Source organism: Nycticebus coucang, chromosome 5 (assembly GCF_027406575.1).
Source record: "Nycticebus coucang isolate mNycCou1 chromosome 5, mNycCou1.pri, whole genome shotgun sequence".
Lineage (NCBI taxonomy): Eukaryota > Metazoa > Chordata > Mammalia > Primates > Lorisidae > Nycticebus > Nycticebus coucang.
The window spans coordinates 55,859,531-55,878,908 of NC_069784.1; the positions used below are offsets into that span (position 1 = coordinate 55,859,531).

Consider the following 19,378-nt stretch of genomic DNA (forward strand, 5'->3'; position numbering starts at 1 on the left):
CCACAGCACTTTAGTCTGGGCAGCAGGGTGAGACTGTCTCAAAAAAAAAAAAAAAAAGGAAATTTAACGAGTTTACCTCATCCTCTGTATTTGCTGCCCTAGAAGACCAGAATATAAATGTATTTACTCTCAGGGGCTTGAAGGGACCAGTTTTTTCATTGATTCATCTGGGTCTAACCAAAGATAGTTGAATTAGTTGCCACATTTAAAAACAGGAAGTTTTCTGTAAAGCAGAAGGTTAAGGATCTCCAGAAACATGGGTGGATCTGCCAGTGATGATCTTCACTCCTGGGCAGCAGTAGTTGCTGTGGCTTTCCCTGGGACTGGGCGCTCCTTTGCTCTCTGGCCAGCCTCTCTCTCTGTGTGATCATTGACTTGGAAGGTAGGACTTGGGGAGGTGACAAGGAGTAAACAAATGTCCAGGAGAGGGTAGAGGAATTGGGGAGGAGAAAGGGAAGGGAGTGGACAGAAGGAGGCTTTGGGAGCTGATCCCAGCAAGGAGGCCCAAAAGGAGGAGAGCATTGTCCTTCCAAGAAGGGACGTGGGTGAACCTGGGGAAGAAAATGCTATTTCATTACCCCAGAGCTATCGGGACCTGGGTTATCACCCAGGCACAGGCAGGTGGTCATATATCCCAGTGGGACCTAACTCTTGTGTGGCCTGACACCCCCCCCACTTTAGTCATTTTACAATTTTTGGTTAAATTGACTTTGTATAATTACGATTATACAACATTTGCTCCCAGCCTTTCTACACACTGCACTTACCTATCCTTTCTTGTATAATATTTATTTTCTTGAGTTGATAATTTCAAAGGTTCAGCTGGGTGATGTGTCCAAGGGAACGCAGGGGAATGAAGGCAGCTGATGAATGGTTGAGGTGATCAGCCCTTATCTCCCAGCTGGGAGGGAGGAAATAAAAGAAAGGAGGCTTAGGCCGCGCCTGGTGACATTGAAGAGCTGACACAGAGACAGCTGAGGAGAACCTCTATAGATCACTGATGCAGAGCCTTGGGCATGGCCTCGCATTGGAGTGGCTCGGGGAGAATCATCAAAGTCCAGCAGGGCAGAGAGAGGTCGGGATTACTGGAAAAGTGCTCCTTTCCCCCTTTCCATCTTCTTTTCCCACAATTCCTGTGGATTCTGCATCTTTTGGGTTCTTTCTGCAACAATGAGCCCATCTTGATCCAGGGAGGTGGGAGGGAACTTGGCTAATACTTTGATTTTTTTTTTGGACACAGAGCCTCAAGCTGTCCCCCTAGGTAGAGTGCTGTAGCATCACAGCTCACAACAACCTCCAACTCCTGGGCTCAAGTGATTCTCCTGCCTCAGCCTCCCAAGTAGCTGGGACTACAGGCGCCTCCCACAAGGCCCCGTTATTTTTTGGTTGCAGCTGTCATTGTTGTTTGGTGGGCCAGGGCTGGATTCGAACCCTCCAGCTCAGGTGTATGTGGCTGGCGCCTTAGCCACTTGAGCCACAGGTGTCGAGCCCTTTGATGGGTTTTGTCACAATATGAGTGTTGTGACCAACACAGCTCCCTGGGCATGAATTAAGCTCAGGGAAAATAAAGAAAACCCAGCTCAGAGAACGCCTCTCTTTTAGGGCTCTCTGGAGAAACAATGAGGCGAGAGCGGAAAGGCGGTGAAGGCTCAGCATAATCGAGAGCTCCCGCTGGGTTCTGGTTTAGCTCGTTGCCTGCCCAGTTAGTTCATTTCCAGCTTGGCACCTGTGGGTGAATGTTGAGTTTGGGGGGCTTCTCTTGCTGAGATACAAACTGTGCCCAGAAGCAGATCCTGGGCAGGATCTGATTAGTGGTCTGTGGAAGCAGCAACAGTGTACCAGCCAAGGTTTAACAATCTGCTCTGGGCTGGGGGCATTGATTTGTAGCATTTTGCCAATTTCTGCAGTGCAAATATTCCCACCGCAGCTGATTTCAAGCTACCAGTGTGAAGTCGCTGCCCCTGAGTGTGAAGCGGGGGGAGATGCACAGCTGGCTCCATGCACTTTAGGCTCCGGCTCCAGCGTGCCATGATGCTAGTGACTTCTCTGGCTTGGAGTGAAACTGCAGGCGTTACCAAGGCCCTGGTAGGTATAGAAGATAGATGGTTGTTGCTCCCCTGTCTAACCTCTATCTTTTGGAGTTTCCTTCCCTTGTAAGACTGACCGTGCAGTGCTAACTCTCCCCAGCCTGTCCTTCTTGCTGGCCTGTGAACACATTAATAGGACTTTGTTTGTTTGTTTAAAGATGTGTCTTAACTACTAAGAGGAAGATTATTAATATCTCCAGAAATCTTACAAAGTCCTCCTCATCTTGGGTGGCCCTGGAAACCCTTCTCAGACCATTCAGGACCACACAGGACAACTCCCTGCGCTTTGGAGTGGTTCTGTCTGGGCTGATTTCTACCTGGCTTTTCTGAATGAGGAAGGAACTTCCCCAGACAGCATCCCTGTACACAGATCTCTCCTGAACACTCAGCCCTGTAGTCTCACCATAGGCAATTTCTGGAGGGCACCCAGACTACCCATTTCTCTGTTCATCCATGGCTGACCCCCAAACTCCTGCATAGGCTGGCCCTGCCCTCAGGAAATCTGGGTTTCTTGCTTTCTTTTTAGTTAAGGTCCACAGGCCAGAAGGGCAGGAGCAGCAGCTGTGTACGACACGGTGGCGTGCACACCCAAGAGAGCTCAGAGGGGCAGGCCTGGCTCCACTTCATGCCGCGGCACCCAGGCCCAGTTGCTGGCACTTCTGATTTTTCAGGAAGAGCTGCTTCAAATCTAGACTTTACTGTGAAACCTTCTAACCTTTAGATATTTGCAACTAATTTATAAAAATACTGAATGAACCAAAGCAAATGTCTGTGATGAGCTCTCACCCTGCGGCTCCTGGTTCTGGGGGGCCTGGTTATAAACTCTCTCCTAGGCCTTCTAGGAATCTCCTGCCTGTCTGCCCAAGATCTAGTCCTGACTGTCCCAGATTAGTGTCTTTACCTGGGTCCCCCTGGGAGGGACCTTTCTGAGCCTCATTTTATACCCTGATTGGAAAAGAAAATAATTGTCACATCTTAAAACCAATGAATCAGGCCAGGTATGGCTCCTGCCTGGAATTCCAGTGATCTGGGAGTCCAAGGCAAGAGGATCCCTTGAGCTCAGGAGTTGGAGACCAACCTGAGCAAGAGCAAGAGCCTATCTCTACTAAAATTAGGAAAACTAGCCAGGTGTGGTGGCAGGTGCATATAGTCTCAGCTACTCAGGAGGCTGAGGCAGGAAGATCACTTGAATCCAGGACTTTGAGGTTGCTGTGAGCTATGATGCCACGCACTCTAGCCTGGTCAAGAGAACAAGACTCTGTCTCCAAAAAAATCCCCCCCAAACAAAAAACAACACCCTCCATGAATCAGTTGACTAAAACCGACCGATTAGTTGGTTCTACATTGCCCTGAGGTCTGTGCTTCATCTGGTTTCTAAGGTTTTTTGTCTTTGCTGCGGACAGGAGATTTTTTTTTTAAATCATAATTTTTTTTAAATTTTATTTTATTTATTTTATTTTTTTATTTTTATTTTTTGTAGAGACAGAGTCTCACTGTACCACCCTCGGGTAGAGTGCCGTGGCGTCACACGGCTCACAGCAACCTCCAACTCCTGGGCTTAAGCGATTCTCTTGCCTCAGCCTCCAGAGTAGCTGGGACTACAGGCGCCCGCCACAACGCCCGGCTATTTTTTGGTTGCAGTTTGGCCGGGGCTGAGGTTTGAACCCGCCACCCTCGGCATATGGGGCCGGCGCCCTACTCACTGAGCCACAGGCGCCGTCCTAAATTTTATTTTATTATTAAATCATAGCTGTGTACATTAATGCGATCACAGGGCACCATACACTGGTTTTATAGACCATTTGACATATTTTCATCACACTGGTTAACATAGCCTTCCTGGCATTTTCTTAGTTATTGTGTTAAGACATTTATATTCTACATTTACAAGTTTCACATGTACCCTTGTAAGATGCACCATAGTTGTGATCCCACCAATCGCCCTCCCTCCGCCCATCCTCCCCCCTCCCTCCCCTCCCTCTCCCCTTTCCCCATATTCTTAGGTTATAACTGGGTTATAGCTTTCATATGAAAGCCATAAATTAGTTTCATAGTAGGGCTGAGTACATTAGATACTTTTTCTTCCATTGGGTAGGAGGTATTAATGGGAGGCTGAGGAAGGGCTGGAGCTTAGCTTCAGATAGTCCATGGCTGACTGATGACTAGACATAACCTGGAAAAGGCTGTCTTGACAAAATCAGGGATGTAGGATGGGCAGTAAAAGGAAGGGTTGCCAAGTGCTTTTCTCAGAGGGCTCTGAGCATTGGGCTCAACGTGCCCGCCTGGGTGAAGAACGGCCCAGGGCTGTGGCAGAGGGACCTTGTGCTTAGGGGAGCCAGGGCAGCTAATACATAGGTGCTGGCTCCAGGTGGCAGCTGCCAATGTGTTCACAGGGCTGAGGGAGGGGATCTCAGCAGAGAACAGGGACTGGGAACTGGATTGGGACCACGGGGAACCTGAGGCTGCTCCCCACACATTAGAGCCTGGCCACTGTTCAGCTGAAACTGAGCTCCAGTTCCTGAGACACTAAAGGAGGCGAGACCTCTAGGCTCAGAGGGCCTCAGTGAAGAGGTGTGTGTGTGTACATGTACACTCAGCATGGGGCTCTTGGGGCTGGCCAGCTCGGCACTTGAAGTCCCCTCCTCAGCCCAGGCAGTAATGTGGAAACGTGCACCTGCAGACCAAGGGAACAGCCACCTGTGTCACTGGGATATCTGCTGCACCAGCTTGGGTACAAAGTAGAGCGTCTTTCCTCTTAAAAAGTGTATTAAATGATTGACACCCTTATATTCTGAGTTCCTTTCTCCCCTGAAAACTCTGAAATAGTGGTGTCACTAACTGCTGAGCCAGCCCAGGGACCAAGCTCCTGAGCCCACCAAATAGAGGAATGGTGTCTTCACCAGCTGCTGGGGGTGCCCAGGACCCAGCCCCTCCCTCAGGGCTGTGAACGTTCTGCTCTCGTGTCTATGAGAGGGCATTGCCCCATGATGGTCACAGCAGGGGCGAGAGTGGTGCTGGGGGTGCAGGCCCTGTCCTCTTCAGGCCTCAGGAGGTGACTCAGCTCCCAAGGGGCTCCAAAGGGGCACCTGAACACTGTCCCTGCAGGGGTGCTCCCAAGGCCCTCCCCAGGCCCTTCCACCCCCACCCTTGCCCTGTGCTCTCCAGGCAGGGAGCTTGCCCCTCTTTGGGCAACTTTCCCATCTCCACCTCCCTTCTCCCCAGCCAGTCCTCTACCCTGTTTTAATCAGAGAGGAGATTCCCTTCTCAGAATTCTTCCCATCTTTTCCAAGAGTTCCCAGAAGGTAAAACTTGGACAAGGAATAATTAACATCTGAAAAAACGAGTTCTTTTCCTGGGAGCTTGTCTGGGCTCTGTCTTTATGTCTCTGGGAGTGAGGGGAAAGTTTCATGCTAAACCAGCTTGTCTGTCGATTTCCCTCCTCTGGGGTGTCCAGGAGTGTCTGGCTTGGAGACTTGACCTGGCTGGTGTCTGTGAAGACAAGAAACCCATCTGGAAGTCCCTTCTTTCCTGTGGCTGTGGCTCCTGGCTTTCAGCAGGGCAGGGAAGCGCTGCAGATGTGGCCTTCGTGGAGGAGCACCTCTTCTGTCCATGGCTGGGCACTGGGCACACACCAGCTATGCTGTTCCAGTGTAGAGTTTCTTGGTGCCAGGGTGTGAGAGAAAGCCTTGCCCCCTCCCCTGCACCCTCTGTTAGGCTGAGTGGCCCGACTCCTGCCCCACCTCAGCAACTGCTGCTCCAGAATTACCCGGTCATTTTGTATGTGCACATGGATGCACACACTTACACTTATGCCCTCACACAGATGTGAACATACACACGCAGAAGCACGTGGTTTCGCGCACATGCACATATACTCATGCACAGGTACAGCACACACCCAGGCACACCCAGGGTTACCTCGGCTTCCACAGCTGCAAAGTGGGAGTAGCTAGAGTATCTACTTCAGAGTGGCTGTGTGATTTGGGGGAAATTTACTTAAACAGTTTGCTCACCTATAGTTGAGGCTGTCAGTAGGATTAGAAAGTAAAGGAGGTGACACAAATGCTGTGTTTACAGTAATGTGCTTGCAAAGTGTAATTTTAAGTAGTAACTCATTTATTTTCACAGTAGCTTGGCTGGAACCACTGGAGAAGTGTTATGGGCTAATTCACCTGCATTTCACTCGGGCAGCAGGTATGGTGCGGGTATCTGGCTCCTCCAAAACTCAGGTTGAAATTTGATCCCCAGTGTTGCAGGTGGATCCTGTGGGGGGTGTCTGAGCCCTAGAGCCCTAGAGCGCTGATTCCTCATGATCCCTCCGGACCTGCTTGGTGCCCTCTTCCACAAAGACTGAGCTCTCACTGTGTTAGTTCAGGGAGGGCTGGTTGTCTAAAGGAGCCTGGCACCTCCTCCTTCCTCTCGCGCACCTTCTCTTGCCAAGTGACAGGCCTGCTCCCCCTCACCTTCCATCTTGATCGGAAGCTCCTTGAAGCCCCCCTCCACCTCAGAAGCTGTGATTATTTACTGCATAAGCTCTGAACACTTAGCACATTTCTGTGTTGTTTGCAGGTACAGAAGTCCTCTGACCTGGCTCCACACCAGCATGGCAGGGACGGCAGTGGCCATGACAGCAGGCCTGTGTGTGGCACTATAGTCCCAGGTACGCTTCTAAGCATTTTACATTTGTTGACTCACTTCATCCCCTGACAACCCTTGGAAGTAGGGACTAATGTCACCTCCATCTTATAGATGAGGAAACAGGGGGCTCAGAGGCAGCCTCGCTAGCCCAGTGGCACAGAGGCAGGACTGGGCATTGATCTCCCAGCCTAGGCTCTGACTTTCATTCACTGTAATAAACACCAACAGATCACAGGCTGCTGGAGGACTCCCCGGAAGCCGTCTAGGCAGGATGAAGAGCTACCAGAAAGTACCAATACTTACCAAGCTCTCCCATAACCAGAGGCTGTTAAATCACGGCCCAAGAGTCTCCTTGCCTGAGCATGGAGCCCAGTCCCGGCTGCAGAAGCCAAGTGGCCATGAGTTTTGTCTTTTCTGTAAGGATGGCAGTGTTCACTTTTATACTTGGGGATACAGATACATACCTACTGAACACTTACAAAAGAGCTGGACATGAATTACTCTTTAAGCCCCACAGCATCCCTATGAGGTATGCAGTACTTTAAAAATTCAGTTTTATTTTTTATTGATGTAGTAGTTGCATGCAGGTTAGAGTCAAGCCTTGTGGAACAATGCTTATTACTAAAAACCGTATTCCTTCCACCCTTCCCCATCTTCAACTTCCACAGATTTAATCACTTTTAACTATTGTAGCTATTTCTTTGATATTTATTTATTTATTTATTGCAGTTTTTGGCCGGGGCTGGGTTTGAACCCGCCACCTCTGGCATATGGGGATGGCGCCCTACTCCTTTGAGCCACAGGTGCTGCCCCTATTTCTTTGATTTTTAAACTTTTTGCTTACTGCATCCATATTTTTTTTTTTTTTTTTTTTGTGGTTTTTGGCCAAGGCTGTGTTTGAACCCACCACCTCCGGCATATGGGACCGGCGCCCTACTCCTTGAGCCACAGGCGCCACCCCTGCATCCATATTTTTTAGCATTAGGTTTACATGTGACAAGGTACTGTCATTACTTACCTTATTACCTTATTACCATTTCTACATTTTATTTTGAATTAGAACCTATGAAACTTCAACATACACTGCTTGTTTTTCCAAGGCAAGCAGGAAACAACATTTATTGAAGGAAAAGAAAGATAGGCTTACAGAGTAAGAAAGCTAGCAAAGCAGGATCCATTCACCACAGACAGTGGAAGGCCTCCAAGCCAGGGCAGGCAGGCAAAGAAAAGAGGCAACACACTGGGTTGTTAATAGGGGCTTTGCAAGGATCTGTGTTTAGTGATCTGATATTCAAGAGTTCTATTATATTGGAGCAATTTGTCTTTTTTTGAGACAGAGTCTCACTTTGTTGCCCTCGGTAGAGTGCTGTGGCATCACCGCTCATAGCAACCTCCAACTCCTGGGCTTAGGCGGTTCTCTTGCTGGAGCCTCCTGAGTAGCTGCAACTACAGGCACCCACCACAACGCCTGGCTATTTTTTGTTATTGTTGCAATTCTCATTGCTGTTTTAGCTGGCCAGGGCTGGGTTTAAACCCACCACCCTTGGTATATGGGGCTGGCGCCCTACTCACTGAGCCACAGGTGCCACCCCAAATTGTCTCTTAAGGAACAAAATAACTCAGTCCTGGTCTTCCAAACTCCTGGTCTTCCACCTTGAAATTTATTTTTTGCCCATTTTTAAGCCCTGATGGTTTTGTTTCAATAGCATTCCCAGGCTTCTATCACAAATAAAAAGTGTACACTCAGGAAATATGAATTATTCCTAATATCAGTCTAATAATTAGACCTGAAACCTGTCACATAAAAACATTTATGTACTCTTCCCAAATCACTACAGGATTATCTAGTTTGAGATCATCTGGGCCACTAGCATTTTAATTCCCTACTCCTTTGTCAAGTTTGTTTTTGCTGCATTAAAAATTAACTCAATAAATAAAACTATCTCAAATTTTAGCATTTATTATCTCACATTACTTCTGCAGGTCAGGAATCTGGGATTATGGTAACTGGCCCAGGGCCCCTCATGTGGTTGCAGTCAAGCTGTTGGCAGGGGCTGCATTTTCTTTCTTTTTTTTTTTTTTTTTTGAGACAGAGTCTCAAGCTGTCACCCTTGGTAGAGTGCTGTGGTGTCACAGCTCACAGCAACCTCCAACTCTTGGGCTCAAGCGATTCTCTTGCCTCAGACTCCCAAGTAGCTGGGACTAAACATGCCTGCCACAACACATGGCTATTTTTTGGTTGTAGTTGTCATTGTTGCTTAGCAGGCTGTGGCCGGGTTTGAACCTGTCACCCTAGATGTATGTGGCCAGAACCCTGCTGACTGAGCTACGGGTGATGCCCAAGGGGCTGCAATTTCTGAAGCCTTGACAAGGGCTTGAAACTTCAGTTCCTTGCCCTAGTAACCTCCTCACAGGGGTGTTGTTGACAAGACTCCCCCCAAAGTAAAGAGAGAGAGACAGAGAAAGAGAGAGGAGAAAGGGAAGATTCAAGATAAAAGCCACGGTCTTTCTATAACTCGATCTTGTAAATTACATACCATCACTTCTGCTATATTTTATTTGTTAGAAGTGAGTCACTAACTCTAGCCCACACTCAAAGGAAGGAGAATTAAGTTAAAATCTTCACATCTCAGCTCTGCGCCTGTAGGTCAGCAGTTAGGGCGCAGGCCACATACACTGGGGCTGGTGGGTTTGAACCTAGCCGGGGCCTGGCAAACAACAACGACAACTACAACAAAAAAATAGCCTGGTGTTGTGGTGGGCACCTGTAGTCCCAGCTACTTGAGAGGCTGAGGCATTGCTTGAGCCCAAGAGTTTGAAGTTGTTGTGAGCTGTGATACCACGGCACTCTACCAAGGGCAACATAGTGAGACTGTGCCTCAAAAAACAACAACAACAACAACAAAACCCCCCTTCAGATCTAACTCAAGGGTTGTCAAATTATATCCTGTGGGCCAAGCAGCTGTTTTTACAAATAAAGTTTTATTGGAACATAGCCATACCCAGTTTTTAATTTATGTAATGTCTGTGGCTGCTTTTTTTGTTTTGTTTGTTTGAGACAGAGTCTCATTTTGTCACCCTCAGTAGAGTGCTGTAGCATCACAGCTCACAGCAACCTCCAACTCTTGGGCTCAAGTGATCCTCTTGCCTCAGCCTCCCAAGTAGCTGGGACTACAGGCATCTACCACTAAGTTTGGATAATTTTTCTATTTTTAGTAGAGAGGGCTTTGCTTTTGCTCAGGCAGGTCTCAAACTTGTGCACTCAAGTGACCCACCGACTCAGTATCCTGGAGCGCTGGGATTACAGGAGTGAGCCATGGTACTTGGCCACTGCAGCTACTTTTGTGCTACAGTGTCAAAGTCAAATAGTTGCAACTGACACAGGCACAACTACATGCCTGAAATATTTACTATCTAGTCCTTTAAGATCTGTGCCCTATCTAGAATTGACTTGATAGAGTTGTGTAAAGATGTTTAAAAAACCAACCCCCATTCCCTCCAAAGCCATTTGTTCCTTTTTCTCATTTCCTTTCCTTCAGGGAATGGTTTAAACTTGGATTGAGAGTTTGAGATTTAAGGTATCAATGTGGGATGAGGGGGAATTTTGGTTTGAAGGTTTTAGGGAGTTAAAAGACAAATGGAAAAAACTAAATTGCCCAAGCAAAAGACCTTAAAGGTTTCATTTATTCTCCATTCCTGGATTCTCAGGTACTTCCTCAGCTATATGCACTCCCTGAACTCAAAACAGATACTCCCACTCTGGGAGGCTGAGGCAGGTGGATTGCTTGAGCTCAGGAGGTCAAGACCACACTAAGCAAGAGAGAGACTCCCGTCTCTACAACAAATTGAAAAACCAGCCAGCATCATGGCTGGTGTGTGTAGTTCCAGCTACTCAAGAGGCTGAGACAAGAGGATTAGTTGAGCAGGTTGCTGTGAGCTGTGATGCCATAGCACACTACCCAGTGCAACAGAGTGAGACTGTCTTAATAATAATAATAATAATGATAATAATAATAATAAAAGAAACAGCCTTGCATTTCTGAGATAAATCCCACCTGGTCACAGTGTATAATCTTTTTAATATGCTATTAGATTTGGTTTGCTAGGATCTTTTTGAGAATTTTTGAATCTATATTCATAAGGGACATTGGTTTATAGTTTTGTCTTCTTTTGTCTTGTATCTTTGCAGCCTACTTAATTTTAAATCTACCATTAATAATCGTTGGAATAAACCAATTCTGTAATTCTACTGGCCATAGTAGTGCCAGACCAAGAAATACTGTGAGAATGTTTTGTACTTGACACTGAAAAATATACTTCTGTCTAGGGTCCATGATGGCCAGTTATTAGGCAGGACAATAGTTTGGCCTCCCAACTTCCCAGTAGAGGCAGGGCTAAGGGTCCTGAGAAGGTAATGGGGGGGAACATAAACAGGGGGACATGAACTCCTTAACAAAACAAAAGGATTTTTTTAAATTCCTTTATATGTTTCATTCAATCTTCCCATTAGGGAAAAATCTTAATATTATTAATATTATGTTAACATTATGCTAATATTAAACATTATATTAATGTAAAAAATCTTTTTTTTTTTTTTTTGTAGAGACAGAATGTCACCTTACCGCCTTCGGTAGGGTGCCATGATGTCACAGGACTCACAGCAACCTCTAGCTCCTAGGCTTCCGCGATTCTCCTGCCTCAGCCTCCCGAGCAGCTGGGATTACAGGCGCCTGCCACGACATCTGGCTATTTTTTTGGTTGCAGTTTGGCCGGGGCTGGGTTTGAACCTGCCACCCTCGGTATATGGGGCTGGCGCCCTACTCACTGAGCCACAGGCGCCACCCGTTAAAAATCTTAATTTTATTAATGCCTAATTTTGTCTGTACTAACTGTTCCAAACTATTTAACACTAACCAGAATCAAATCCTTATCTGCATTCAAAACATTATTTCCCATGCAATGTAATGGGGGGGGGAAACAGGCCATGAGGAGTAGTTCCATCAGGTCACACAGCAAGCTGGAGCTGAAGTGGAGTGGGCCACGGTTCTTTTTCTTCTTTTGATAGGTAAAGTCCCACGTCTAATTGTGTCCTGCCCCCAAGAGGAGTGCCATACACCCTAACATTGTGTCCATTAAGTAGGAGCACATCCATCCCTTTCCCTCCTCCCATCTCCCTGCTCTCACCTTTCCCAGCCCCCACCTGGAATTGATTGGAGTTTTTCCCTTATGTGGGTATATATTAGATCATCTACTGGCTTTATATTAGAATTGAGTGCATTGGATTCTTGCTTCTCCATTTTTTTTTTATTGTTTGGGATTCATTGAGGGTACAAAGAATTAGGTTGCACGGACTGCATTTGTTATATAAAATCCCTTTTATACTGTGTCCGGTGCTCAAGAGGTGTGCCATACACTGTGACCCCCTTCCCCCTCCCTTCTTCTCTCTCCCCATTACCTATTTCCCCTACCCCACCCCTTGTATTAGCTTATCTACTGCCTTCATATTAGAATTGAGTATGTTAGATTCTTGCCTATTCTTGTGATGCTTTACTAAGAAGAATGTGTTCCACCTCCATCCATGTTAATACAAAAGATGTAAAGTCTCCTTTTTTTTTATTGGCTAAAGAGTATTCCATGGTATACACATACCACAGCTTGTTAATCCATTCCTGGATCAGTGGGCCTTTAAGTTGTTTCCACATTTTGGCAATTGTACATTAAGCTGCGATAAACAGTCCATTGCAAATGTCCTTACGATACAATTATTTTTTTCCTTGGGTAGATGCCTAGTAATGGGATTGCAAGATCAGATGGGAGGTTGGAGGTCTAATTTGAGGATCTGAGGATTCTCCATACTTCCTTTTAAAAAGGTTGTATTAGTTTGCAGCCCCACCAACAGTGGAAAAGTGTTCCCTTCCCTCCATATCCACGCCAGCATCTACAGCTTTGAGACTTTGTGATGTGGGGTTAGGTGATATCTCAGGGTGGTTTGGTTTGCACTTCTGATAATCATGGCCGATGAGCATTTTTTTCAAATGTTTGTTAGCCATTCATCTGTCTTCATTAGAGAAGTTTCTGTTCATATCTCTTGCCCAGTGGTAGATGGGATTATTTGATCTTTTTTTGTTGATTAATTAGAGTTCCCTATAGATTCTAGTTATCAACCCTTCGTCAGAGCCATACCCTGCAAATGTCTGAAGGTTGTCTGTTTGCTTCATTTGTTATGTCCTTAGCTATGCAGAAGCTTTTCAGCTTAATTAAGTCCCATTTGTTTATTTTCGTTGCAATTGCCACAAAGTCTTTGTCATGAAATCTTTCCCCAGACCAACATCATCAAGAGTTTTTCTCACACTTTCTTCTATGACTTTTATCATTTCATGTCTTAGATTTAAATCTTTTATCTATCTTGAATCAATTTTTGTAAGTGGTGGAAGGTGTGGGTCGAGTTTCAGTCTTTTACATGTGGTTATCCAGTTCTCCCAGCACCATTTGTTGAATAAGGATTCTTTTCCCCACCGTATGCTTTTGTTTGGTTTATCAAAGATCAGATGGCAACTAGAGACTGGGTTTATCTCTTGGTTTTCTATTCTGTTCCATATGTTTACATCTTTATTTTTGTGCCAATACCATGCTGTTTTGATTACTGTGGACTTGTAATATAGCCTTAAGTCTGGTAGGGTGATACCTCTGTGTTTATTTTTAATTACTAAGAATTGTCTTGGCCATATGGGCTTTTTTTCTGGTTCCATGGGCCACAATTCTGATGGTACCTCACTTCTTTCTCTGTAGCCAACTTTTGCCATTTTACGTATTTGTCAAAATACAGCTGATGGGGGTAAGAATGCCAAGGCTTGGAGAAGCTCATCAATGGGCTGTGTCTGCAGGGACACCATTTTTCCTCACTGGCTGTGTTAACAGTGACCACAAGGTGGCTCTTGTGTAGCATCTTACTTGTGCTGCACAGGCCCTGGGTGTGATCAAACAAGAACTAAAACCACATGTACCAGAATTTGTTAATCCATTTGTGGGTCGATGGGCACTTGGGTTTCTTCCATGACTTAGCAATTATGAATTGGGCTGCAATAAACATTCTGGTACATGTATACCACGGAATATTATGCAGCCTTAAAGAAAGATGGAGACTTTACCTCTTTCATGTTTACATGGATGGAGCTCGAACATATTCTTCTTAGCAAAGTATCTCAAGAATGGAAGAAAAAGTATCCAATGTACTCAGCCCTACTATGAAGCTAATTTATAGCTTTCATATGAAGGCTATAACCCAACTATAGCACAAGAATATGGGGAAAGGGCCAAGGGAGGGGAAGGGAGAGGGGAGGTTGGGGTGGCGGGAGGGTAATTGGTGGGGCCACACCTACAGTGCATCTTAGAATGGGTACAGGCAAAACTTACTAAATGCAGAATACAAATGTCTACATACAATAACTAAGAAAATCTCATGAAAGCTATGTTGAACAGTTTGATTAGAATATTTCAGATTGTATATGAAACCAGCACATTGTACCCCTTGATTGCACTAATGTACACAGCTATGATTTAACAATAATAATAATAAAAAAAGAACTAAAACCACAAAAAGTGGATGGAAAGGGGGATGAGCACACTTAACAGGAAGAAGAAAACTGGTCATTGACATTCTCAGGTGGTTCTTCTGCCTTGGGTCTGATCAGCTAGTGTAGTTTAGCAAGCCTGTCAGATAAACCAGTGATCAAAGTAGCCACATGTTCAAAATTCATGTTGAAACTTCCTATGAATTAAGTTAAACTAGACAGAAGGCTGGGCATGGTGGCTCATGCCTGTAATCCCAGCACTCTGGGAGGACAAGGCAGGTGGAGCCCTTGAACTTAGGAGTTCGAGACTAGCTTGAGCAAGAGCGAGACCCCGTCTCTCCTAAAAATAGAAAAACTAGCCCACCATTGTGGCTGGTGCCTGTAGTCCCACCTACTTGGGAGGCTGAGACAAGAGAATTGCTCGAGTATGAGAGTTTGAGATTGCTGTGAGCTATGACACCATGGTACCCGACTCAGGGTGACAGAGTGAGACTCCGTCTCAAAAAAAGAAGAAGAAAAAAAAAAACAAAGAAAAAAATTGAAAACAGCAGTGCTGGCTCTTTGCCTCAGCTTCACCTTCTTCAATACTTGGGATAGAGTTGTCACGACAGCCCACTATCTCTGTAGTTCCAGGATTAGTTAGAAGGCAGGCTGTGGATAAAGAGTGGCTATTGCCAGACATGTAAATTGCAGAGCTGAGCTCAGCCATTTGCCAGGCACTTTCCCAAGCTTATCAGTTTCTAAGGAGAAGGAACTACCAGCTTCACCTGTGTAGTGTACCCCATCCTTCTGCTGGGCCTCTCATCTACTGGTAGTGTTCCTGCAGCGAGGCCCTGGAGACACAGCCCCCAGGACTTGGGTCTTCTTCTGGCTTAGCCATCCCAGCGCTTCAGCTGACTTTCTGTGTGGAAGGATGATGGACAGGGTATTACCAGGCTTTCCTTGAGTTACTACGTTAGACCATAGAAAACTGACAATATTTGACCGTTCTGACCTTCGAAAATGATTTCATATGGTTTGACTTAAACTTTCAGTTAAGGGAAAGAAAGGCAAGAAACTGAAGCCCAGAAAATCTATTGCCTGAATTAGGAAGCAGAGGGAATATGTTTTCTAGAACATTAGTTTCCCCATTCATTCATTTTTATTTTTTTAATTTTTAAAAGAAATTTATTTATTTATTTATTTAGAGACAGAGTCTCAAGCTGTCACCCTCAGTAGAGAGCCGTGATGTCACAGCTCACAGCAACCTCAAACTCTTGGGCTTAAGCGATTCTCTTCCCTCAGCCTCCCAAGTAGCTGGACTATTAGGCACCTGCCACAGTGCCCAGCTATCTTTTTTCTTTTGGTTGTAGTTGTCATCATTGTTGTTTGGTGGGCAGGGCCTGGATTCGAACTTGGCAGCTCAGGTGTATGTGGCTGGTGCCTTAGCCACTTGAGCCATAGGTGCCGAGCCCATTCATACATTTTTAATCTTACCTGAATTGTGCCTTCCCAAAAGTTGAAGTCCTAATCTCCAGCACCTCATAATGTGACCTTATTTGGAATACTGTCTTTACAGAGATAATCAAGTTAAAATGAGGCCCTTCAGGTGGGCCCCACCAATATGACTGGTGTTCTTATGACAAGGGGAAATCTGGACACAGATACGCACAGAAGGAAGATGGAGCGAAGGCACACAGGGGTCACATGTGAAGATGCAGGGAAGATGGTGTGAAGGCACACAGGGGTCACATGTGAAGACGCAGGGAAGATGGTACGAAGGCACACAGGGGTCACATGTGAAGACGCAGGGAAGATGGTGTGAAGGTATACAGGGGTCACACGTGAGGACGCAGGGAAGATGGTGCGAAGGCACACAGGGGTCACACGTGAGGACGCAGGGAAGATGGTGTGAAGGCACACAGGGGTCACAGGTGAGGACGCAGGGAAGATGGTGCGAAGGCACACAGGGGTCACAGGTGAGGACGCAGGGAAGATGGTGCGAAGGCACACAGGGCTCACAGGTGAGGACGCAGGGAAGATGGTGCGAAGGCACACAGGGGTCACAGGTGAGGACGCAGGGAAGATGGTGCGAAGGCACACAGGCTCACACGTGAAGACGCAGGGAAGATGGTGCGAAGGCACACAGGCTCACACGTGAAGACGCAGGGAAGATGGTGCGAAGGCACACAGGCTCACACGTGAAGACGCAGGGAAGATGGTGCGAAGGCACATAGGCTCACTTGTGAAGACGCAGGGAAGATGTGTGAAGGCACACAGGGTTCACACCTGAAGACGCAGGGAAGATGGTGTGAAGGCACACAGGGGTCACATGTGACGATGCAGGGAAGATGGCGTGAAGGCACACCTGAAGACGCAGGGAAGATGGTGTGAAGGCACACAGGGGTCACACGTGAAGATGCAGGGAAGATGGCGTGAAGGCACACGGGGGTCACACGTGAAGACGCAGGGAAGATGGTGTGAAGGCACACAGGGGTCACACGTGAAGACGCAGGGAAGATGGTGTGAAGGCACACAGGGGTCACATGTGAAGACGCAGGGCTGGAGTGATGCAGCTGTAAGCCAAGAAAGCTGCCAGGAACCAGGAGAAGTACAGAACAGCTCCATCCCTAGCACCTTCACGAAAATGGCTTTACTGACACCTTGATTTTGGACTTGTGGCCTCCAGAACTGTTAGACAAGGAGTTATTGCTGGTTTAAACTGCCCAGTTTTTGTGGCACTTTGTTTCAGCACCCCTAGGAAACTAACATAGGCCCCTTCTGTGATGATGGCTATACTGTGGGGAAAGACGCAACAGCACAGCCTGTGACAGAAATGGTGCATATTAGAATCCCAGAAGACAGACCTGAGGTATTCATTCCTGTAGGAACTAGCTGTGTTTCCCACTCTGACCAAAAAGATGTTTGTTCAGTTTCAACAAAGCTAGGTTTGTAACATCTGCATTATTATTCCTTCATTTGGTTTGTAGCATTTCCGTGTTTGCAGTAAAAGTTTCAACATGGGGCTGGGCACAGTGGCTCATACCTGTAATCCTAGCACTCTAGGAGGCCAAGACAAGAGGATTACTTGACCCCAGGAGTTTGAGGTTGCTGTGAGCTATGTTGACACCATGACACTCTAGCCTGGGCAACGGAATAAGACTGCCTAAAAAACAAAACAAAAACTAAAGTTTCAACACAGTGTTTCTACTCCATGTGCAGTGGGACAGACTTTATACTTGTGCAGCTGTAAGGAACCATGTGAATCTCAGGAGAACCAGACACACATACCTGAAGGCAGTGGTTCTCAACCTGTGGGTCATGACCCCTTTGTAACAATGAAAATACATCCTGCATATCAGATATTTACATTACGATTCATAACAGTAGCAAAATTACAGTTATGAAGTAGCAAGGAAAATAATTTTAAGGTTGGAGGCCACCACAACATGTGGAACTGTATTAATGTGTCATGGCATTAGGAGGCATTAGGAAGGTTGAGAACCGTTGCCCTAAGGAGACATGAAGAACTGCTGATACTCTTGCTGGGAGCGTTTCTGTGTTAAAAAGTTTAGAAAGTGGAAACTGAGCTCCTAGAGTTTTATTCAGGAGACTGTTCAGGGAGGTCAGTGTGAGCGGGCTTTCTCTCTGAGGGTTCAGCAGTGGGTGAGCAGAGCAGGAGGGTGGACGACTGCTTCCTCTGGAGGGAGCACCTTATGCAGAATGGTGTGGAATTCACCAGCAGCTCTTATCACAGACTTTTATCAGGATCCAGCTTTATAAATAAGCCTACACAAACAAAATAACAGAAGATGATTATAAGTCAACTGACTTCATTGTGATGGGACTCTGAATAGACATGTACAAAGGAAGGCACTGGGTTCATACCTGCACCTATAGTCTATTTGCGCACTCTTATTTTTCATCTAAATTAAAAATCAACTTTCAGCTATCAAAATACTGTTCCACCTTCCCCTGGGTAACCATCCTCGTTTGGCCACTTTATGGTTCATTGCCACTTCCATTAAAGACAGCAAAAGGAAAAGGAGTAAAATCACAACAGAGCTGTCTGGCGCCTTTCTGATATTGAAAGGTTCAGTGAGACAGAGGTACAAACTGTCACCTGGAATGGAATTCTGAAATCGACTGTGAGTTCAAATTCTCTTCCTCGCTCCTTTTATTCATCACTCCTGCAAACAGCTGATACTTAGGAGACAAACCAATTTCTTAAACAAGACACAAAAAGCACTAGTTATAAGGGTAAAAAATCTAATAAGTACGACTACATTAAAAACTTCTATAAATAGGGCGGCGCCTGTGGCTCAGTGAGTAGGGCGCTGGCCCCATATTCTGAGGGTGGAGGGTTCAAATCCAACCCCTGCCAAACCGCAACAATAACAACAAAATAGCTGGGTGTTATGGCGGGTGCCTGTAGTCCCAACTATTCAGGAGGCTGAGGCAAGAGAATTGTCTAAGCCCAGGAGCTGGAGGTTGCTGTGAGCTGTGACACCACTGCACTCTACCGAGGGCAACAAAATGAGACTCTGTCTCTAAAAAAAAAAACACTTTTGCAAATAAAAAAAAAGATACCTTGAAGCAAATAAAAGACAATTTATACAATGGAAAGACGTATGTGCAATTTATATGTCCAACAAAAGAATTAATCTAATATAAAATATATGAAGAACTTCTGTAAATAAACAGGAAAATTAGGAAAAAACAGAAAAAGAAGCTAAACAAATAAGAATTTCACAAAATAAGAAAGAAACATAGCCAAAAAGTATATGAAGAGATATTTAGCTCTTCAGGAAGTATGTCAGGGGAATCAGGGAAATGTAAATCAATATTATACTGAGATACCATTTTATAACCATTTGACTGCAAAAATCAGTAAGTCTGACTTTGCTAGTTGCTAGAGAATCAAAGGAATCTCCTATATTTCAAGTGGGAGTACAATTTGGTACAACTTCAGAAGGCAACTTGGCATTCACCTGTGAAGGTGAACACTCACACCCAGAAATGTACAACCAAGAAATGTACAACCAAGAAATGTACACCCAGAAATGTACAACCCAGAAATGTACTCCTAAGTCTATGCCAAGC

General features: G+C 45.8%; 1 protein-coding gene across 1 annotated transcript in view; it reads right to left on the bottom strand.

Annotated features, from left to right (window-relative positions):
* Positions 1 to 9,618: 9,618 nt before the first annotated feature.
* The window catches only part of THEM4 (thioesterase superfamily member 4), a 79,816-nt gene continuing 70,056 nt past the window's right edge, over positions 9,619 to 19,378 (bottom strand). The window contains exon 7 of the mRNA XM_053590580.1: positions 9,619 to 18,064. Coding sequence (XP_053446555.1) covers positions 18,027 to 18,064 — 38 coding nt within the window. The 3' untranslated portion in view covers positions 9,619 to 18,026. The remainder of the gene's footprint in view (positions 18,065 to 19,378) is intronic.